Here is a 24,320-nt window from a genome sequence, read left to right on the forward strand (position 1 = left end):
GGGTAGAGATACATCTGGATGGAGAGAACAAAATCTAATGCAAATGATTGGGGTATTTTGGTGTATTGCATTTGTGAGACCGCTCAGCATTTAGTTTTACACCAGATTTTACAGGCTCTGAGCAACGAATGTGCCAGACATTCCAGCCAATAACTCATTTGTGAATCTTTCATGGCTTAATTTTAACTGTGCATCTTATGGAAGAAAATCCTCTGGTACAAGTTACTATTAGGAGTTAAAACACAGCTCTCTCAAAATGATTGCTTAGAAAGCGATAGTGATCAATGTCGGTGCAGGAATGTTCACAATCATCTGGTCGCAGTTTCTCGTGAAACAACATTCAACATTCTTTTGGACAATGTTTTAGAGGAAGGAATGCCGACATGTCAATTTTGAAAACATTAAATTCTTTAAATGTTAAAATGATTGAGCAGTTCTGTTAAAACCATGTTAGAAAATCATCCTGTGGCTGTATGGCAATCAAATATATTTGCTGCTACTCTCAAATTCACATTAAACTAACTTATAACAAGTTTTGACCAACCTGTCAGTGTTCCTTGGTGTCAGGCTCAGACTCAACCAACTTTATCCCAGCCATAGAATCAAAGTCCCTCAAAGTCTGGTTTAGCATTCGCTCTATTTCCATTGAGAACATTGTGAATGCAAATCCTGTTCTGGTCACTGTACATTTACAGAAACAAATTGCAAAGTTAGGTCTAGGGCTGCCTGATTAAGAATGTTTTTGAGTGGTCTGGCCTAGTCTGTAACAGATTGAGGGCTCTTTGCAGGATTTTACAACAGCGAGTGATAAGTGCTAGTGTCTTTATTTCTGGTGTTAGTTTGGTTGGGTAAACAAAGCTTGAGATAGTAATGGCTCTTTCAGTCACCAAAGGTTTTCTGGATGTGGATGAGGTGACTTTGGAGGTTTTGCAATAAGTGAATAAGACCAAGTTGCAAGAATTAGCACAGAAGCTGGAATTGGAATTGTCTGCTTCTGTGAGGAAAGGAGAGATAATTACAGCAGTAGCTCAACATTTAAACTTGCTGGAGAAACCATCAGAATCGATAGAGATGACAACAATTCAATTGCAAATGCAGCAGCTTGAGTTAGAGGCGAGGGGTAAGGAAAGGGCAGCAGAAATGAAATAGTTTGAGTTACGATTACAAGCAGAACAGAGAGAAAAAGAGAGCAGCAGAAGAGAGAGAACAAGACAGAACTTTTGAACTTCAAAAACTAACACTTAAAAAGGAAAATCAGTGTAAAAGGCTGAGGAAAGGTTTAGTGAGGAAGAAAGTGAGGATGAGCAAGCCCCTGGTAGTCAGAAGCCTAATGAGAAACTGTTTAAGTATGTTCAAGCATTGCCTAAATTTGATGAGAAGGATGTGGAAGCCTTTTTCATCTCATTTGGCTAAACAAATGCAGTGGCCAGTGGCAATGTGGGTTTTGGTGATCCAATGAAATTTGTAGGTAGGGCTAGTGACTTATTCAATTCCTATCAGAGGAGGTATCTGGGGAGTATCAGGAGGTGAAAAAAGCCATGTTACGTGCATATGAGCCTACACTAGAAGCCTATAGACAATGTTTCAGCAATCTAAGGAGGGACCCTAGTCAAACCTATGTTGAGTTTGAAAGGATCAAACAGAGTAATTTTGATAGATGGATAGGAGCTTTAAAAATTGAGCAAACTGATGATGCCCTTAGGTAATTATTTTGGAGGAATTCAAAAATTCACTGCCTGAAGTAGTGCAAACTCATTCTCATGCGGAAGAGCAGAAAGTTAAAAGGTTAGCAGCTGAAGTAGCTGATGATTATGAGCTGGTCCATAAAACACAGTTTGGCTTCCAGAATCAATTTCAGTCCATGAGGGATACTAATTGGGGCCAAGAGAAATCTTCACGTGGAAATGGAAAGGTAGATCTCAGTGAAGATCATAAGGAGAACTTACCACAGGGTAAAAAAGAAACCCTTGAGGGGGACAAAGACATTAAAAAGCTCCAGTGTTTTCATTGTAATAAAGTGTGCCACACAAAATCACAATGTTTGGTGGACTAGGAGAAAGCCAGATGTAGGAAAACCAGACAAGCCTGGAAGTTTTGTTGGACAAGTAACAAAAGACACAAGGGAAGTTAGACAACTGCCTCAAAGTGTACAAGATGATCAGAGGTTGATTAAGGAGCAAGTGCTAGGTTTGCTTAAAAAATATACCTGCAAAGGTAAAGTTTATTCACATAGGTCAGGAGTAATAGGTAAGGAGGTTACAATATTAAGGGACACAGGATCCTCTTAGTCTGTAAAGCTGAAGGACGAGGAAGTATGCACTCCTGAGGGATTATTGCCAGAAAAGGAACTGATAACAGAAATTCATGGTGAGACAAAAAGTGCTCAATTATGTAAAGTGAGGCTAGAGAATCCAGAGAAGAGTGGAGAATTTGTGGTCAGAGTACTGGACAAACTGTCAGCTCCAGGAATACGATTTGTCCTTGCAAGTGATATAGTTGATTCATCGGTAGGCATGCTGTCTACTATAGGAGAAAGTGAGAACTGCAGATGCTGGAGATTAGAGAGTGTGGTGCTGGAAAAGTACAGCAGGTCGGGCAGCATCTGAGGAATACGTGAATCAACATTTTGGGCAGGAACCCTTAATCAAAAATGAGGCTGGGAGCCTCTGGGGTGGAGAGATAAATGGGAGGGGGTTGTGTCTGGGGAGAAGATAGCTGAGAGTGCAATAGATGGATGGGGGAGGGGGGTAAAGGTGATAGGTCTGAGAAGTGGATGGAGTGGATAGTTGGGAAGGAAAATTGACAGATGGGACAGGCCATGAGGACGGTGCTGAGCTGGAAGGATGGAACTGGGGTAAGGTGGGGGATGGGGAAATGAGAAAACTCGTAAAATCCACACTGATGTCCTGAGATGGAGTTGAGGCGTTCTTCTTCCAGGCGCCGGGTGGTAAGGGAGTGGTGATGGAGGAGGCCCAGGACATGCATGTCCTTGGCAGAGTGGGAGGGGGAGTTGAATTGTTCAGCCACAGGACGGTGGGGTTGATTGGTGTGAGTGTCCCGGAGATGTTCTCTGAAGCACTCTGCGAGAAGGCATCCAGTTTGCTCCCAGGACGATCGGTTCCACCACAGAACACACCAGATGGCCTCCTTCTTTAAAGACCGAAATTTCCCCTCCCATGTGGTTGAAGATGCCCTCCAACACATCTCATCTACGTCCCGCACCTCTGCCCTCAAACCCCACCCCTCCAACCGCAACAAGGACATAACCCCTCTGGTCCTCATATTCCACTCCACCAACTTCTGCATAAGTCACATCATCTGCCAACATTCCCGCTACCTACAAATGGACTCCACCACCAGCGATATAGTTTCCTCCCCACCCCTATCCATTTCCCACAAAGAACAGTCTTCCATGACTATCTGGTCAGGTCCACGCCCCGTAAAAAACGCACCCTGCCCTCTTGCAGCTTCCCCTGCCACCGCAGAAATTGCAAAACCTGTGCCCACACCTCCCTCCCCACCACTATCCAAGGCCCCAAAGGAGCCTTCCACACCCATCAAAGTTTCACCTGCACTTCCACAAATGTCATTTACTGTATCCATTACTCCCAATGCAGTCTCCTCTACATTGGAGAGACCGGATGCCTTCTCCTAGAGCGCTTCAGAGAACATCTCCGGGATACCCGCACCAATCAACCCCATCGCTCCGTGGCCGAACATTTCAACTCCCCCTTCCACTCTGCCAAGGGCATGCAGGTCCTAGGCCTCCTCCTTCGCTGCTCCCTCACCACCTGACACTCGAGGAAGAACGCCTCATTTCCACCTCGGAACCCTTCAACTGCAGGGCATCAATGTGAACTTCACCAGTTTCCTCATTTCCCACCCCCCCCCCACCTTCCCCCAGTTCCAACCTTCCAGCTCAGCACCGTCCTAATGACCTGTCCCACCGGTCAATCTTCATTCCCATCTATCTGCTCCATCCTCCTCTCTGACCTATCACCTTTACCCCGACCTATTGCACTCTCAGCTACCTCATTCCCACCCCCTCCTGTTTATCTCTACACCCCCGAGGGTCCCAGCCTCCTTCCTGATGAAGGGCTCCTGCCGAAATGTTGATTTTCCTGCTCCTCGGATGCTGCCTGACCTGCTGTACTTATCCAGCTCCACACTCCCGTGCTACCTGCTCTCGTAGAAAAACCAGTGGAGACGCAGGCAACTGAAGACTTGGAGAATGTTTATCCAGGAGGTTTCTCTGATTGTGTGATTGCAAGATCACAGAGGCAGAAGTTGAAGCAGGAGAGATCAAAAGGCACAGATAAGCAAGCTGACAGTGTTATCCGAAACTTACTTTGATCAGATAAGCGGGACAGTGCAGGAGCAAATAGGTAAACATGCCAGTATCTTTAGCTCTGCTAAGCTGATTGAATTACAGCAGAAAGACAAGGAGTTGAAACAGGTTTATCAAAAGGCATTTACTGTACTGAGAAAGAAAGTGAATGCATTCCTGTGTGTTATTATTTAACAAATGATGTCTTAATGAGGAAATGGGGACCGTCACACATTCAAGCAGACAAGAAATGGGCAGAAGTTCACCAAATTGTTTTGCCAGTCGGGTATAGAACGGAGGTGTTGCGAGTGGCACATGAGCTACCACTTGAAGGACATTTAGGGGTGAGGAAAGCACAGGTTAAAATACAATGACATTTTTACTGGCCTGGACTACACAAAGATGTTGTTGAATTTTGCCAGATGTGTCATACAGGTCAGCTAATCGGGAAACCACAAGCAGTAATAAAACCTGCACCTTTAATACCTATTCCAGCATTTGAGGAACTTTTCACAAGAGTCTTGATTGATTGCGTAGGTCCCCTATACCTCAAACAAAAAGTGGAAATAAGTATTTATTAACAATAATGGATGCGTCAACTAGATTTCCAGAGGCAATCCCATTATGTAACATCACAGCTGAAAGGGTTGTGGAAGCATTACTTAAATATTTTACTAGCTACATACTACCAATCGCGATCCAGTCAGATCAAGGATCAAACTTCACATCCAAACTATTCAAGGAGGTTATGGGTAACTTGGGAATAAAGCAAATCAAATCTACTGTGTACCATCCGGAATCACAGGGAGTGTAGAGAGATGGGATCAAACACTGAAGACCATATTAAGGGCTTCTGGTCAGGATTATCCAGATGATTGGGATAAGGGAGTTCCATTTGTACTTTTTGTGATCAGAGATGCACCGAATGAATTGACCAAAATCAGTCCATTTGAATTAATTTTTGGGCATGAAGTAAGAAGCCCATTAAAACTGGTTAAGGAGAAATTAATAAGTCAGAATTCAGAGACCACCCATTTGGACTATGTGTCATATTTTAGAGAATGATTAAATAGAGCTGGCATTTAAAATTATCACGCATACAATGAAACAAGAAGCGGATAAGAAATCACAAATTCACAATTTTGCAATTGGGGATAAGGTATTGGTGTTACTTCCAGTAACAGGTGAGCCTTTAGAAGCAAGGTTTAGTGGACCATATCAAATTGAGTGAGATGAACTACTTGATAAGGACTCCAGACAGGAAGAAATCTCTGTGTGTCACGTGAATATACTCAAAAGGTATTTTGATAGGGAAGGAAAGCAAGAGGAGAAGCACAGAAGGAAGAACCAGGCTCAAAGAATTCTGAATTGGACTTGCCTCAAATCAAATTGGACAATGAGGAAGTTGTCAAAAATTGGGATAAATTGTTGAGTTACCTTCCACAAGAAAATCGAAATGACCTGAAAGAGTTATTATTACTATCACATGGGGAGATATGTGATAATAAACTAGGAAGTATGAACCTAATTGTGCATGATGTAGGTATAGGAGATACTGTTCTGATTAAGCAACACCCTTATAGGCATAACCCTCTAAAGTTGGCACAGGTTCAGAAGGAGATAGAGCGCATGCTCCAAGATGGCATAATCGAAGTGAGTTACAGTGACTGGAGCTCACCCATAGTCATGGTGCCAAAACCAGATGGTACCCATGTGTGGGCTATTTAAAAGACAACGCTGTTACAAAGACTGATGCATATCCAAATCCACGGCTGGAGGATTGTGTTGAAAAAGTGGGACAAGCAACTTGCATTTCTCAGTTGAACTTGCTCAGGGGCTACTGACAAGTACCTCTGTCGGAGAGAGCAAAGGCAATTTCAGCTTCCGTAACACCAAATGGACTATATCAGTTCAAAGTCATACCATTTGTTATGAAAAATGCTCCAGCCACATTTCAAAGACTGACTAATAAGGTCATTGTCAGATTACCCAACTGTGTGGTGTACATTGATGACCTGGTGATTTTTAGTCACTTAGGGAAAGAACATTTACACCATTTATCGTACTTGTTCGAACAACTTCAGAAGGCAGGCTTGGTGGTAAACCTACAGTTCCTGGGGTTGAGTGGATTTTACCGAACGTTTGTGCTGAACTTTTACTAGTGTGTCTGCTCCACCCACTGAATTGTTAAAAAAGGGAAAGAAGTTTCAGCGGACAGCAGACCATCGCAAGGCATTTGACAGCCTAAAAACTGTGTTAACCACTGCCCCAATATTAGCCACACCAGAATATACAAAGCCTTTCAAGGTGGCTATCGATGCCAGTGACGTGGGTGTCGGTGCGGTGCTCCTGCAGGAGGGTGATTAAGGGATAGAAAGACCCATCCGATATTTTTCCAGGAAGTTCAACGTTCATCAACAGAAATATTTAACAGTGGAGAAAGAGACTTTAAGCTTGGTGTTGGCATTACAATATTTCAGTGTTTACACTTCCAGCAATGCATCTGAGATAATCGCATACACTGATCACAACCCATTGACATTTGTGGAAAAATTTAAGGACAACAATGCCAGACTGTTTAGATGGAGTTTGTTGTTGCAGCCATTCAATTTGACAATTGTGCATGTGGCAGGTCGCGAAAACATGATAGCCGATGCATTATCAAGACTTGAGTGAGATATGGGAGGCGTTCGGTGGTGGGTGTGCTGTGGTCTGAATTTGCATGGGGTTGTGCATGTTTATAGTTGAATTGAATTGAATTTATTGTCACATGTACCAAGGCACAGGTAAAAGCTTTGTCTAGCGAGCAATACAGACAGATCACAGTTAAGTAGCATAGATAAGTAAATAATAGGTAAACAGTGGCAAAAACAAAAACACATTATGTGCAGGCAAATGTTAGAGTTTGAGTCCATTCAGATTACTAATTGGGTTTTGAAGGGTTAAAAATTGAGCCATCTTTTGGTATTGATGGTTCATTTTTTTTAAAGGGGGGGAGGTGTCACAAAGCTAGTCCCTTTTTTTTCTAAAAACTATTCCGTGGCTCAAGGAGTCATAGAGTCATAGACTCATAGAGATGTACAGCACGGAAACAGACCCTTCGGTCCAACCCGTCCATGCCGACCAGATGTCCCAACCCAATCTAGTCCCACCTGCCAGCACTTGGCCCATATCCCTCTAAACCCTTCCTATTCATATACCCATCCAAATGCCTCTTAAATGCTGCAATTGTACCAGCTTTCACTACTTCCTCTGGCAGCTCATTCCAAACACGTACCACCCTCTGCGTGAAAACGATGCCCCTCCGGTCTCTTTTATGTCTTTCCCCTCTCTCACCCTAAACCTCTGCCCTCTAGTTCTGGCCTTCCCGACCCCAGGTAAAGACCTTCTCTCTTTACACTATCCATGCCCCTCATAATTTTGTAAACCTCTATAAGATCACCCCTCAGCCTCTGACGCTCCAGGGAAAACAACCTCAGCCTGTTCAGCCTCTCCCTATAGCTCAAATCCTCCAACCCTGGCAACATTCTTGTAAATCTTTTCTGAACATTTTCAAGTTTCACAACTTCTTTCCGATAGGAAGGAGACCAGAATTGCATGCAATATTCCAACAGTGCCCTAACCAATGTCCTGTACAGCCGCAGAATGACCTCCCAACTCCTGTACTCAATACTCTGACCAATAAAGGAAAGCATACGAAACGCCTTCTTCACTATCCTATCTACCTGTGATTCCACTTTCAAGGAGCTATGAACCTGCACTTCAAGGTCTCTTTGTTCAGCCACGCTTCCTAGGACCTTATCATTAAATGTATAAGTCCTGCTAAGATTTGATTTCCCAAAATGCATCACCTTGCATTTATCTGAATTAAACTCCATCTGCCACTTCTCAGTCCATTGGCCCATCTGATCAAGATCCTGTTGTAATCTGAGGTAACTCTCTTCGCTGTCCACTACACCTCCAATTTTGGTGTCATCTGCAAACTTACTAACTGTACCTCTTATGCTCACATCCAAATCATTTATATAAATGACAAAAAGTAGAGGACCCAGCACCGATCCTTGTGGCACTCCACTGGTCACAGGCCTCCAGTCTGAAAAACAACCCTCCACCACCACCCTCTGTCTTACATCTTTGAGCCAGTTCTATATCCAAATGGCTAGTTCTCCCTGTATTCCATGAGATCTAAGCTTGCTAATCAGTCTCCCATGGGGAACCTTGTCGAAGGCCTTACTGAAGTCCATATAGATCACATCTACTGCTCTGCCCTCATCAATCTTCTTTGTTACTTCTTCAAAAAACTCAATCAAGTTTGTGACACATGATTTCCCACGCACAAAGCCATGTTGACTATCCTTAATCAGTCCTTGCCTTTCCAAATACATGTATATTCTGTCCCTCAGGATTTCCTCCAACAACTTGCCCACCACTGAGGTCAGGCTCACTGGTCTATAGTTCCCTGGCTTGTCCTTACCACCCTTCTTAAACAGTGGCACCACGTTAGCCAACCTCCAGTCTTCTGGCATCTCACCTGTGACTATCAATGATATAAATATCTCAGCAACAGGTCCAGCAATCACTTCTCTAGCTTCCCACAGAGTTCTAGGGTACACCTGATCAGGTCCTGGGCATTTATCCACCTTTATGCGTTTCAAGATATCCAGCATGTCCTCCTCTGTAATGTGGACATTTTTCAAGATGTCACAATCTATTTCCCTACATTCTATATCTTCCATAACCTTTTCCACAGTAAATAATGATGCAAAATACTTGTTTAGTATCTCCCCCATTTTCTGCAGCTCCACACAAAGGCCAACTTGCTGATCTTTAAGGGGCCCTATTCTCTCCCTAGTTACCCTTTTGTCCTTAATATATTTGTAAAAACCCTTTGGATTCTCCTTAATTCTATTTGCCAATGCTATCTCATGTCTCCTTTTTGCCCTCCTGATTTCCCTCTTAAGTATACTCCTACTGCTTTTATACTCTTCTAAGGATTCACTCGATCTATCCTGTCTATACCTGACATATGCTTCCTTCTTTTCCTTAACCAAACCCTATACCTACCAGCCTTTCCTTTCACCCTAATAAGAATATACTTTCTCTAGATTCTCGTTATCTCATTTCTGAAGGCTTCCCATTTTCCAGCCATCCCTTTACCTGCGAACGTTTGCCCCCAATCAGCTTTTGAAAGTTCTTGCCTAATACCGTCAAAATCGGCCTTTTTCCAATTTAGAACTTCAACTTTTAGATCTGGTCTATCCTTTTCCATGACTATTTTAAATCTAATAGAATTATGGTTGCTGGCCCCAAAGTGCTTCCCCATTGACACCTCGGTCATCTGCGCTGCTTTATTTCCCAAGAGTAGGTCAAGTTTTGCACCTTCTCTAGTAGGTACATCAGACTGAATCAGAGAAAATTTTCTTGTACACACTTAACAAATTCCCCTCCAACTAAACCCTTCACACTATTGGCAGTCCCAGTCTATGTTTGGAAAGTCAAAATCCCCTACCATAACCATCCTATTATTCTTACAGATAGCTGAGATCTCCTTACAAATTTGTTTCTCAATCTCCCTCTGACTATTGGGGGGTCTATAATACAATCCCAATAAGGTGATCATCCCTTTCTTATTTCTCAGTTCTACCCAAATAACTTCCCTGGATGTATTTCTGGGAATATCCTCCCTAGGCACAGCTGTAATGCTATCTCTTATCAAAAACGCCACTCCCCCTCCTCTCTTGCCTCCCTTTCTATCCCTCCTGGATTTATACTGGGTTTTAAAGGGAGTTTGCTTCTTGGGACTGTTGTGTGTATTCAGAACAGCATAATTAAGTCTAGCTGGATAGATTGAGTTCTGTAGGGGTTCTTTACTCTGTTATTTGTGTTTCATTGCATAATTTTGTGAATAATGTTTTTGCCTGTTTTAAAATCCAGTAGTTAACCTAGCTATCTTACTCTGAGTAATTTTCACTGTACACTTACCAAAACAAATTGCAAAGTTAGGTCTAGGGCTGCCTGCTTAAGTATGTTTTGAGTGGTCTGGCCTAGGCCGTAACAATACTTAAGCACATACACCAATAGTCCCTCAATTGATTATTATACTTGTGATGAATTAGATTAGATTACTTAGTGTGGAAACAGGGCTTTTGGCCCAACAAATCCACACCAACCCGCCGAAGCGTATACCACCCAGACCCATACTCCTACATTTACCCCTTCACCTAACACTATGGGCAATTTAGCATGGTCAATTCACCTAACCTGCACATTTTTTGGATTGTGGGAGGAAACCGGAGCACCCGGAGGAAACCCACGCGGACACGGGGAGAATGTGCAAACTCCACACATTGTTAAGGCAAAACCTCATCTCCTTGTAAGTATATTTAAACAACTCCAGAGCAGTTATCAGAGAAGAATGGCAGTTCTCCGTGGTGCCCTGGCCAATATTTATCCGATGTCTGACATTGTAAAATGGCTTATCTGGTCGTTAATTCATCATTATTTATAGGACCTTGCCATAAACTAATTGGTTGCCACATTACGATTGTAAATACACAATAAATGTACTTTAAAGGCTGTAAAGCTTTTCTGGATATCCCAAGTTCTTGAAACGCACATTATTCCCACATATGAGTTCAAATAGCCAGGAGGTACTCGGGTACTGCCAATGCCATTCACTGAGTAGTAATCTGGAACACTAGACTAATGTTCTGGAGCATGGGTTTGAATCTCACCATGGCAGCTGGTGAAGTTTGAATTCAATAAGATCTGGATGGTGACCGCAGAACCACTGTTGATTTTCATAAAAATCCACCTGGTTCAGGAACGCTTTTTCAGGATGGAAATCTGGCCTATTTGTGACTTCAGATCTGCAGTAATGTGGTTGCCTCTTAACTTTCCTCTACATTCTCTAGAGCAAGCCAGCTCCATTTCGGCACCATCCAATTGGCTGGTCATGCTTTGCGGACAGCCTGAGTCACAGTTGGCTCTGTATTAGTATCTTTGTGCATGAGGAGAGCATCTCTGCTGCTTTATGACCATGGGGCATGGTCCATGCTGTTGAAAAGGTGTAGGAGATGTCTCAAGCACTACATGACCTAAGAGCAACTGATTAACTGACTTACCAATCAGGGATTGGCTTTCATAGTGCTGCTCTAAGACTGGAGGATATCCATGGGGTAACCGTGTGGTCTCCAGTGCCAAAACGGTACACAGCACAAATTGGAGGGACAACACCTCATCTTCCACCTGGGCAGACTACTGCCCAGAGGACTAACATTGAGTTCTTCAATTTCAAATAACCTCCCACCTCATTCCCCAACTCCCTTCCCAGCCAATCCCCCTCCCTTCCACTGCTCCCTGCCACCAACTGGATTTATTCTTCCCATTGACCAACCAGGTCATATCCTCTACCTATTCCCACTTCATCACCTTGCCCCTGCCACTCACTTCATCGGCACCTCCCTCTCCACCAACCACCCGCATTCCTGAAGGAGCGTTTCACCTGGAGCATTGACTTCTCCATCTCCTGCCTGGCTTGCTTCCAGCCTACTGCCTGTCTACAACAGAATTATTCAGTGAAGAAAGGGGCATTCAGCTAATGATGGCTACACTGTCCTTCGGATAGAGCTTTCAATTAATCCTACTGATGGTGGAATTACTGAGCTCAGCAGTAAGAATAAATGGCAAAAAGATGTAATAATTGATATTGCAAGTCTTATCAGTACTGTTAACGGTTTGGGTCTGGTGACCCTTCCTCACCAGACCCAAAATATTAACTTTGATTTCTCTTCTCAGATGCTGCCAGACCTGCTGAGTTTTTCCAGCAACTTCTGTTTTTGTTTCTGATTTACAGCATCCGCAGTTCTTTCCGTTTTTATCAGTACTGTTATTTGCAATCTAATTGGCTAATTTAGCTTGCATTATCAAATGGTGAAATGAAGAATGAAGCTTCCTTTTCTACTGACAGATCTATAATTCGCTTTTTGTTCTTAGCTATTCATTCATACACATAGCAAGCAAACAATAGTAATGACAGATCTTCTTCAAAGCTTGAAGTCGCATATTATTTAGCTTTTGTAGTATTTTTTCACATAAAAAAATTGAATGGCTATGATAGTTTCTTCCTGCTGCAAATTTGACTATTGGTCTCTTTTTAAAAATTTGTGCAAAATACCACTTTTACATGGCTCAGAGTTCTTTTGAAACGGACATGAAGTGATTCACAAAATTGGCCTTCATTGATTTGTATTGTTGTAATACAGGAGAATACAATAAATATAAGAAATATACCATAATTATGTTTGATTATTTCCAAGAAAGATGAAGCACTTGATTAATGTGATGTTTTCTGTGTCTAGTATTTGCACCTGCATGAAATTTTCTACTGCTTTTGCGATACTTCTACAATTAAACCTTCAATATATTACCAAATAATAGATTATCATGTGTTCCCATGCATATTGGGATTAGGTTGAGATTACCTAATTTATTTTCTCCAAAACCTTTATAAGACGAGACAGGAATTGTGTGTTTGTATGATGCCAGACTGACTCCTAGGATGGCGAGACTAAGGTATGAAGATTTATTGGATCCATTAGGACTGTATTCACTGCGGTTTAGAAGAATGAGATGGAATTTCACAGAATGTATAAAATTCTAACAGGACTAGTCAGAGTAAATGCAGAAAGGATGTTCCTTGACTGGTGAGTCCAGAACCAGGGGTCACAGTCTAAGGATATGGGACAGGTCATTTAAGGTTGAGGTGAAGAGGAATTCCCAAAAAGTGGTGAGACTGTGGAATTCTCTGCTACAGAAAGTGGTTGAGGCCAAACATTGAATGCTTGTAATTAATTATAGTTCTTAGGGCAGAAAGGATCAAAGGGTATGGGGAGAAACTGTGAACAGAGTACTGAGTCGGATGGTCAGCTGTGGTCATATTGAACAGTGGAGCAGGCTTGAAGCTTGAATGGCCTACTCCTGTTCCCTTGTTCAATGTTTCAATGTTTCTGTGAGACTTAACTGTAATGATGAATGGGCAGTCAGTTAAGCTATAGTGTCATTATATTCACAAGGAACACCTAATAATTCCTCTAAAAAATTTTAACAACACCTTCATGTAACAAAGTTAAAAATCACACAACACCAGGTTATAGTCCAACAGGTTTATTTGGAAGCATTAACTTTTGGAGCGCTGCTCCTTCATCAGGTGGTTGTGGAGAATAAGATTGTAAGACACAGAATTTATCGCAAACATTTACAGTGTGATGTAACTGAAATTATATATTTTATATATTTCATCACCTGATGAAGGAGCGGCGCTCCAAAAGCTAGAGCTTCCCAACAAACCTGTTGAACTATAACCTGGTGTTGTGTGATTTTGTTTAACCACTCCAGTCCAACATCGGTGTTTCCAAATTAATGGAACAAAGCCCTGCTCTTTTCACATTAATGCAACATAATGTTTAGTTCAAATAACATCCTACTTTCTAACATGCCACAGTACAGCATAATGAATAATAAGTAAGAAATTTTATTGCTAAATAGGAATGTAGGAATAATATTTGATTTGATTTGGCTTGATTTCATTTATTATTGTCACGTGTACTGAGATACAGTGAAAAGTATTGGTTTGCATGCTATCCAGGTAAATCACACCTCACAGAAGTACATCAGTGTAATAGAACAGAATACAGAATATAGTGTTACCACCGAGGGAGTAGGTGCAGAGAAAGATGAACTTTAATAAATAAGAGGTCCATTCAAAAGTTTGATAACAGCAGGGAAGGAGCTGTTCTTGAATTTGTTGGTACATGTTTTCAAACTTTTCTATCTTCTGCCCAACGGAAGAGAGTGAAAGAGAGTATAACTGGGGTGGGAGGGGTCTTTGATTCTGTTGGCTGGTTTCCCAAGGCAGTGGGAAGTGTAGACAGAGCCAATGGATGGAAAGCTGGTTTTTGGAAAGGACTAGGCTGCAATCACAACTCTCAGTAATTTCTTGAGGTCTTGGACACTGCAGTTGACATAATAAGCAGTGATGCATCCAAGTAGGAGGTTTTCCCTGGTGTGTCTATAAAAATTGGATTCTTTGCACCATTCTCTTGGATCATGGCTGATCTATACAGCAACTCCTTTTCTTACTTATATTCAATATCACTTGTTACCGTTACAGAAATATGATCTTGGGCAATTGGTCCAGCATACACTACCTTTTTGATAGTAAAGAGTAACACTCTTGGGTGTGGAAAATTGTTTCTTTCTAAATTACCTAGCGCTCATTTTAAGATCATGCTCACTTGTTCTGAAACTCTCCATCAGAGAAAACCTTTTCCATCAACTCCATTTGAATCCCTGTTTTATTTCAGGATCTCACTCAGATCAGCTTTCAGTCATCTAAGTGTGAGACTACCTGAATAAAGTTTTTGCACCCTGCCTGTGAAATGGTATAATTTCTCCGGTATAATTCTGGCGAATCATTACCTTGCTTCTTCCAAAGCTAATTTGGTGTAAAAATGGTGTTAAAAACTTGCCAAATGTTTTATTCTGGATTAGTAGTGCTGGAGAAACACAGCAGTTTAGGCAGCATCCGAGCAGCAGTAAAATCGACGTTTCGGGCAAAAGTCCTTCATCAGGAATACTGCTCCTCGGATGCTGCCTGAAATGCTGTGCTTTTCCAGCACCACTAATCCAGAATCTGGCTTCCAGCATTTGCAGTCATTGTTTTTACCTCGCCAAATGTTTTAGCCAAGATTCTAAAGGATTGAAGAGCATGTCCTCACTTTTCAATTTCAAACCCATTGAATTAACAGCCAACATGCCTTAGCTTTCTTTACTTGTTAGATCTATGCAGCAGCTAGACAAAAGTCCTCCATCAACCTCATCTGGAATTGTTGAGTGAATCAAGGTCTATGGTGAGGCTTTACAGAGCATTGACCACTTCCAATACCTCGGGAGTGACTGGTCAGCCAAAGCAGCTATTGATGATGAGATCTAGCACTGCCCCCAATGTGCTAGTGCAGCCTTCAGCCACCTGAGGAAAAGGATGCTTGAAGATAACAATATCAGATCCAACATCACGATCATGGTTTATAGTGTTGTGGTGGTTCCCTCCCTCTGACAGCAGACACTTCAAGGTACTGGAACAGTACCACCAACACTACAGGCACAAGCTCCTGTGAATCCACTGCAAAGAAACTCGCACCAACACCAGCGTCATTGACCAGGCCAATATCACCAGCATCAAAGTACTGAGCACCCTTGATCGACTACAATAGGCTGTGTACATTGCCCTCGGCCAACATGAGACTCCCGAAGCAGGTCCTTTATTCCCAGCTTCAAAATGGCAGCCGAGCTCCAGGTGGACAGAGGAAGTGCTTCAGTGAAACCCTCAAGGCCTCACTGGTGAGGTGCGGCTTTCCCATAGACACCTGGGAATCACTGGTCCACGACTGTCCAGAGTGGAATAGGAGCATCCAGGCAACCATTGAACATCTCAAAACTAGTCATTGGGGAAAAAATGGAAGCCAGACAGAAACAGCAAAAGGAATGCGCTGCCACACCAATGCCCCACCCGTCCCTTCCCATGACCACCTGCTGTCCCAAGTGCAACAGAGACAATGGAAGCTGCATCAGTCCATACAGCCACCTACGGACTCACCCTGAGAGTGGAAGAGAGTCATCCTCGTCTGCAAGGGACTGCCAATGATGGTGACTAGTGATTTTGTGTACTTTGACACAAAATCCCTTTGTTTCTCTCCACCTAAAATCTCACAAAGAAAGAAAATATTGCATTTGCCTTGGATGTTTTTGGTTAAAAATGGACAACTTGACACTTTGTTACATTGCTGAAAATGTGTTGCTGGAAAAGCGCAGCAGGTCAGGCAGCATCCAAGGAGCAGGAGAATCGATGTTTCGGGCATGAGCTCTTCTTCAGGAATGAGGAGAGTGTGCCAAGGGCTAAGATAAAAGGTAGGGAGGAGGGACTTGGGGGATGGGCGTTGGAAATGCAATAGGTGGAAGGAGGTTAAGGTGAGGGTGATAGGCCGGAGTGGGGGTGGGGGCGGAGAGGTCAGGAAGAAGATTGCAGGTTAGGAAGGTGGTGCTGAGTTCGAGGGTTGGGACTGAGACAAGGTGGGGGGAGGGGAAATGAGGAAACTGGAGAAATCTGAGTTCATCCCTTGTGGTTGGAGGGTTCCTAGGTGGAAGATGAGGCGCTTTTCCTCCAGACCATAGCAATACGACAGCTGGAGGAAGAGTGCCTCATCTTCCACCTAGGAACCCTCCAACCACAAAGGATGAACTCCGATTTCTCCAGTTTCCTCATTTCCGCTCCCCCCACCTTGTCTCAATCCCAACCCTCGAACTCAGCACCACCTTCCTAACCTGCAATCTTCTTCCTGACCTCTCTGCCCCCACCCCCACTCCGGCCTATCACCCTCACCTTAACCTCCTTCCACCTATCGCATTTCCAACGCCCCTCCCCCAAGTCCCTCCTCCCTACCTTTTATCTTAACCTGCTTGGCACACTCTCCTCATTCCTGAAGAAGGGCTCATGCCCGAAACGTCGATTTTCCTGCTGTTTGGATGCTGTCTGACCTGCTGCGCTTTTCCAGCAACACATTTTCAGCTCTGATCTCCAGCATCTGCAGTCCTCACTTTCTCCTACTTTGTTACATTGAACTACACCAACAATAATTTCTTCCCATTCAATCTCTCTCTCTCTCTCCCTTCTGCTCCCACCTGCACTATAAATGCTACATCCTGACTAGAAGTAACCTGCGGAGTTGGATCATTAATTCTATCATCACATCCAATTATTAATACATATGTTGAACACCTCAGATACCAGGGAACACCACTGATCATGTTTACCATCAATCAGTGAATGACCTGTGAAACATCTGAATGAAGTTTGGAATGAGAGATACCCATTAAAGTTGTTTGTCTCCGAATTCTATAGCTTCCATTGAGAATGTCATCATCTACATTTTGCATAATCTCAGGGCATAACAATGGGTAAATCACAAGGGAGATGAATTAAATTGATTTCTCGTGCCAAAACTGATCAAGTGAAAAGCTGCACTATTTGACTCACGGAAGAACTCATCACAGACTTTGGCCCCCTTCTTTACAAGCACTCAAGAATGTTTCTTAAAAGTTACAGCTATGAGGGAAGATAGGATCGGATTATTTTCCTTATAATAGAGGATGGGGGGGGGGCTTCATTTATTTAAGGTCTACATAATGGTGAGGGGCTTGAATAGTTTGGAAAAGAAAGACCTATTTCCCCTACTGGAGAGGATAATTACTGAGGGCATAACTTTAAGGTGATTGGGAAGAGGATCACAGGGAACATTAGGAACAGCTTTTCCACTTAGGTGGTGAGTGTTTGGAATCTGCTGGTGGTGAAGGCAGATATCTTCAACTTATTTAACAGGAACATGAATCTGTACCTGAGAAGCTGTAACCTGCAAGACTATGTACCAGTTGCTGTAAGTGGAATTAGTGTGGATCCCTTAGCTACCTTAGCCACAATTCGCTGAATTGCACCATTTTGTGCTGAAACATATTTTTATGATCTGCATCCAATTCCAACATTTGAAACTCCAGTCCAGGTTTTGAACTTTGTTTTGCAGGGCTGAACTTGATCGCACAAGAGGCCTGGTAAGTGGATCTGCTCTGATTTGTTCAGACACATACTAAGGGAACAACTTTCCAGTGTGTACGTAAAGGTGTGGTTCAAGTAGTCAGTGCGCAACTACAACACTGAATCACGCCTGATGGTCATCATGCAGCTTAAATATTTGTTTTCAGTGTTCATCTTTCTCCAGAGGGTTAATGGCGAGAAAGTACTAATCTGGTCTGCAGAAGGCAGCCACTGGCTTAATTTAAAACACGTCATTGAGGAGTTGATCGAGAGGGGCCATAATGTGACTGTAGCTGTTTATTCAAGTTCACTCTATGTAAATTATTCTGAGCCCTCACCCATGTCATTTGAAGTATTTGAGGTACCGTTTACCAGTGAGGAGTACAGAGACATTCTGAACGAATTCGTGAAATTTTCCACTTCCGAGAAACCTTACTTATCTTATTGGAGTAGTTACAAAAGATTCAGTGAGCTGATAGAGAAGGAGACAAAACTGAACAGGCAGGTCTGTGATGGAATAATAATGAACAAAAAGATGCTGCAAAAACTGAAAGAAGCAAAGTTTAAAGTTCTGCTGGCTGATCCTTTACATTATTGTGGTGACCTTTTGGCTGTGAAGCTGGGAATCCCTTTCATTTTCACCCTCAGGTTTTCTCCAGGATTTTCAGCAGAGAGGCTGTGTGGACAAATCCCGGCTCCTCCTTCCTATGTCCCAGCGACTCTGTCAGAGCTTACAGATAAGATGACCTTCACTGAGAGAGTTCAGAATGTTTTTAATTTTCCTATGTATGATTGGATATGTTATCACATGTGGACTGATTGGAACTCGTATTACAGTGAAGCATTAGGTGAGTTAGTTCAATTTCTATTGATGGGCAATGGCTTGAACTATTGCTTGTGAACGATCATGTATGATAGACATTGTGCCATCTGTGTATTTTTAAACAAACATCATTATTCTTATTCTAACCATATCCATTCTGGATTTTCTCCCATTTCTTGTGGTCAATAGTTGGTGCAAATAACTTAGAAACCTACGGAAGCTATAAATCAAATAAAAACAGAAATTTCTCTGATTTCTTTCTGCAGATGCTGCCAGACCCGCTGAGCTTCTCCAAAAATTTCTGGTTTTGATGCAAATAACGTTCCAGGGAAGCTTGTTAAAATTGTCACTCATGATATTGTGGAAACTGATTAATTGACTGGGTTGGACTGGTATTCTGAGTTCACTCTATTTGGTCTTTAAGAATTTTAAAAATCTCCTTTCGCAGTCACTGAAATATTTTAAGAAACTGCAATTGGGAGAAGTTTTTCAATATTGAACGTTTTTTAAAAATTCAGTCTTGGGATGGGAACCTCAATGATGGTGAAATGCCATTTTAACTGCTGCAGCCAGGTCTTGTAGGTACACCCACAGTGGGGTTAGGAAGGGAATTCCAGGATTTTGATCCAGTGACTGTAAGGACCAATAATGTCTTTCAATACTCTAAGTTATTAGGCTTGAACTCTCTCTGACTCAAAATCAGAATGGAGCTACTTTCACAAGACTCCAGGTGCTGGCTGAGTACCTATTGAAAGTTTCAATGGTCTGAGCAGTTGCTGCAGGGTCAGCTATGTCAGGACTTCTGTATGGTCCTGATGCACAACAACTTCTTGGAAGATCTGTGCCTGAAGTGTGAGTCCATTGTTTTTATGATTTTAGGGTAAGACCTGACAATTACAGGTACAGAAATTCCACAAAGGACTGCTGTTTGAGGAGATTTGTTCAAAGGGGAGACCTGCCCATTATAATTCAAGTTGGAATTTTCTATTATATATAGGTCTGAAAGAGTCTTAATATTTCTTTGAGTGAAGAAAGCACCACTCACGATGATGACTCAGTGATGATTGGTGGAAGAGGAAAGTAGGAGCCTGTGGGAGAGAGACTTATGACTCCCAACATTCTATTATAGTAATGTACAGTCAATTCTTATAACCTGTAATTAGTTGTTTACTTTACAAGAATCATTGCATTCGGTGCAAAGGTGGCTTCTCTCACACACTGATCATTGATTATAGATTATGAATAGCTGGGACCCTAGCACTGATCCTTACGTAACCCCTAGTTACAACTTGCCAACCTGAAAACAAGACAATTATTCCTACAGTCTGATTTTCATCTATTAACCAGTTTATTCCTCCAATCTCACATACTTTAATTTTGTTTGCAAAACATTTGTTTGGGACCTTATCAAAAGCCTACAGATAATCTAAATATACCACATACATCATTTCCCTTTATCTATTCCACTAGATGCAATCTCAAAAAGCTCTAACAGTTTTGTTAAACATGGTTTCCCTTTCATAAATCCATATTAATTGGCTAATCTTACAATTATTTTATAAATATCTAGCTATCACATTCTTTATTTTTCAGTCTAACATCTTCCCTACAACTGATGTTGGGCCTGCAGTTTGTCATTTTATTTTTCTTAAGAAATGACATTACATTTGCCAATTTCCAAAGTGTCGTAAATATTCCAGAATCTATGGAATTTTGAAAGATGTAATTATTTGACTTTGCCATTTCTTTTATTCCCAATTATACATTAAACTGGCTCTGCTTGTAAAGGAGGTCTGGCAGCATCTGAGGAGCAGGAAAATCGACATTTTGGGCAGGAGTCCTTCATCAGGAATGAGGCTGGGAGGCTCGGGGTTGGAGAGATAAATGGGAGAGGGGTGGGGCTGGGGAGAATGTAGCTGAGAGTATAATAGATGGATGGAGGTGGAGGTAAAGGTGATAGGTCAGAAAGGAGGGAAGGAAGATTGATCCGGTGGGACAGGTCATGAGGACTGTGCCGAGCTGGAAGTTTGGAACTGGGTTAAGGTGCGGGGGGGAGGGTAAATGAGGAAACTGGTGAAGTCCACGTTAGTGTCCTGGGGTTGAACAGTTCCGAGGCGGAAGATGAGGTGTTCTTCCAGGCGTTGGGTGGTGAGGGAGTGGCAATGGAGGAGGCCCAGGACCTGCATGTCCTTGGCAGAGTGGGAGAGGGAGTTGAAATATTCGGCCACGGAGCAATGGGGTTGATTGGTGTGGGTGTCCTGGAGATGTTACCTGACGCACTCTGCGAGAAGGCCTCCTCATGATTTGCCCCACCTGTCAATTTTCCTTCCCACCTATTCCCTCCACTCTCCTCTCCGACCTGTCAACTTTACCCCCAACTCCATCCATCTATTGCACTCTGAGCTACCTTTTCCCCAGTTCCAACCCCTTCCCATTTATCTCTCCACCTCCGCAAGGCTCCAACCCTCATTCCTGGTGAAGGGCTCCTGCCCGAAACGTCGATTTTCCTTTTCCTCGGATGCTGCCTAACCTGCTGTGCTTTTCCATCACCACTCTAATCTCCAGCATCTGCAGTAACCACTTCTGTCTGCTTGTAAAGGACCCATACTAATTGTTGCTATTTTTTTTTCCTTTTATACATGTGCTAAAAGCTTTTAAAGTCTGTTTTTATGATACTTGCTAGTTTACTCTCAAATTGCATTTTCACTTTCATAAACATTTTCTTGGTCCTCCTTTACCGAATTCCTTCATGTTGGTGAATTAAAATCCCTCAACTCTATTCCTAACAGCACTGTGGATTTGCCTTAACCACATCAATGGTCTTGCTTTAAGAATATGGCTCTTAGCCTCTTTTACAAGGGCAATTAGGGCTGGGCTTCAAATTCTGATCTAAACTAACACATAACTGAAGAAAATATCATTTTGCCCAGGGAATGTTGTGATCTATGGAATCTGGTATCACAGGTGTAAGATTTGATCACGGCTAACAGAATATTCATTAGGGTCAAAGAGTCACAAAGCATTTAGTTTAAAGGATTAAAGTGGTTTATTAAGAAATGATAGCTCAAGTATAACACATTTTTATGGGCATAATGAAACTTGGAGTGAGCAGCAGCAAAAGACATAGCCCATAAAACAGGAAAACTATAAGTTGATTGAATGGTGAGCAACTAGAGTTAGGGAGTGTCTGTGTATAGTTGAAAATGAGAAAAGTAGGAAAAAAAAACAGACAGCCCTATAACAACCTTTCACCTAATTGGGAGATGTAAGCAGAAAGGAAGTGAGGAGCTGGTGAATCTACTATTTGTTTTATTAAGTGTTAAGTTTTATTAAGGTTTAAAGTAGCACATTAAGAGGTGTAGAGGAAATACATCCGTTAAAAATCATTTAAGAAAATTGTTAATTAGAGAGTAGTGGGAAGGAGCAAGAAAGTGACAGCAGCAGCAGAAATTTGTGCTTTGAGTTTCAGAATGTGATCAAAGGCTGGAGTCACTATGGCACATCTGTGAGATTGGAAACTGTGTACATTACATGTTTTAGGGTGCATAATAAGAGTGTAGGCAGAAAGGAAATAGGTGACCACTGAATAGTTTCGGAGACCAGGCAATTGGTGCTGAACTTCCTTGAGGTCATCTCATTCACTAATTGCTATTTTGATTTGGATAGTGATGAGGGCAATTGTTCCTCAGAATGTGGCCAGAGCCAAGTCTGTGACACCAGGGTTGTTCAGCTGCACAGTTTGTGAGCAAGAAAAGTTTAAGGGCAGTAGTAATGAGGATTTAATAGGTAAGGCATTTTTGTAACTGTGGGAATGAGTCCAGGATGATGTTTCCTCCCTGCTCCCAAAGTCAAGGATGTCACTGAATAGTCAGGAGGACATTCTGATGGTGCAGTCAGTGATGCAGGGGTTGGGAATCCAGAAGTCATATCTCACATGGGAACCAATGATGTAGATAGAAAAAAGGAGGAGATTTGGAAAGCAGATTTTATTAAGTTGGGAAAGAGGTTGTAAAGCAGGACTTCAAATACACTGATCTCTGGATCACTCCTAGCTACTTAGTACAGAAATAAGAGGATAGATCAAAGGAACACAACTTCAGAAACAGTGCCTTGGAGAGGACTTTAGATCTCCTCTTAGGCATTCAAATTTTGACTGGTTCTGGGGCAGATGGGAGTTGTACGGGGATGATGAGTTACACCTTAGTAGAACTGGGACCAGTACCCACCCAGGAAGATTTACTAGTACTTTTGGGCAGGATTTAAACTATCTTGACAGGAAGGGGGTTGAAATTCAGGTAGGAGAGAGATAAACCTGAAATTGGTCTTTTTAAAAAAAACTAGTAAACTAAGTTGTAAAGAAGTGCAAACAAAGGCCCACATCAAATAAGGTTTGGTTGCAGAAAAATAGTTAATTGGTAATGCAGAACTGCAGGGCAGAGGTGGGTACTGCAGATGCTGGAGATTAGAATCAAGATTAGAGTGGTGCTAGAAAAGCACAGCAGGTCAGGCAGCATCCAAAGAACAGGAGAAATGATGTTTCAGGCAAAAGCCCTTCATCAGCCCTTTCTGATGAAGGGTTTTTGCCCGAAACATCAATTTTCCTGCTCTTCGAATGCTGCCTGACCCGCTGTGCTTTTCCAGCACCACTCTAATACAGAACTGCAGTACAAATGAGAGAGGTTGTTGATCCTTTTAACCTTCAATTCATCACAACAGATTCACAAGAATACCAAACTTAAAGGCAGTAATAATGGGGCAGCACGGTGGCTCAATGGTTAGCACTGCTGTCTCACAGCGCCAGGGACCCAGGTTCAATTCCACCCTTAGGCCACTGTCTGTGTGGAATTTGCACATTCTCCCGGTGTCTGTGTGGGTTTCCTCTGGGCGCTCCAGTTTCCTTCCACAGTCCAAAAATGTGCAGGTTAGGTGAATTCACCATGGGAAATGTGGAGTTACAGGGATAAAATAGGGGCATGAGTCTGGGTGGGATGTTCTTTGGAGGGTTAGAATGGACTCGATGGGCTAAATGCCCTGCTTCCACACTAGGGATTCTCTGAACTTCACCTTCACAAGAAGAGGATGCTGATCATCTGGCAAGTAAACTACAAATGTTGCCATGGAAATTGTACCAGGGAACAGTTAACTGACAAGCTTTCATTGAAATTCAACCCAGTCAAGTTGACTCTGATTAGTCAAGGGGGAAAAAAAATGGAAAGAACTGCAGCTGCTGAAAATCTGAAATAAAACAGACATCGCTGAAAAATCTCAACAGGTCTGTGGAGAGAGATCAGAGTTAACGTTTTGGAAGAAGAATCATTCAGATTTTCCACAATTTCTGTTTGATTCATCAAGGCATTGCAAAAGTGAATGGATGAGGGAAAGGCTGGCCCCAAGCTTCTATTCATTGAAAATGGTGCAATGTTTGGACATTCCCTTTCTATTTGTAAAGACTAGGGCCTTGCATTAGAGTGGATGTGTTTTCTAGTACCAGCAAACTGAGCCATACAGTGAGCCACACCGGTAAT

General features: G+C 42.4%; 1 protein-coding gene across 3 annotated transcripts in view; it reads left to right on the forward strand.

Moving 5' to 3' along the window:
- Positions 1–24,320, forward strand: part of LOC140490617 (UDP-glucuronosyltransferase 2A1-like) — a 121,514-nt gene that overhangs the window by 10,262 nt on the left and 86,932 nt on the right. The window contains exon 1 of one of the 3 annotated variants that reach the window (XM_072589128.1): positions 17,964–17,989. The exons of 1 other annotated variant lie outside the window; for it this stretch is intronic. Coding sequence is in view for 1 of the 2 variants with exons in the window: in XM_072589124.1 (XP_072445225.1) it covers positions 18,106–18,820 (715 nt within the window). In the remaining variant the exon portion in view is untranslated. One more of the 3 variants, XM_072589124.1, reaches the window with a different exon arrangement.

The sequence above is a fragment of the Chiloscyllium punctatum genome, chromosome 2 (assembly GCF_047496795.1).
Source record: "Chiloscyllium punctatum isolate Juve2018m chromosome 2, sChiPun1.3, whole genome shotgun sequence".
Lineage (NCBI taxonomy): Eukaryota > Metazoa > Chordata > Chondrichthyes > Orectolobiformes > Hemiscylliidae > Chiloscyllium > Chiloscyllium punctatum.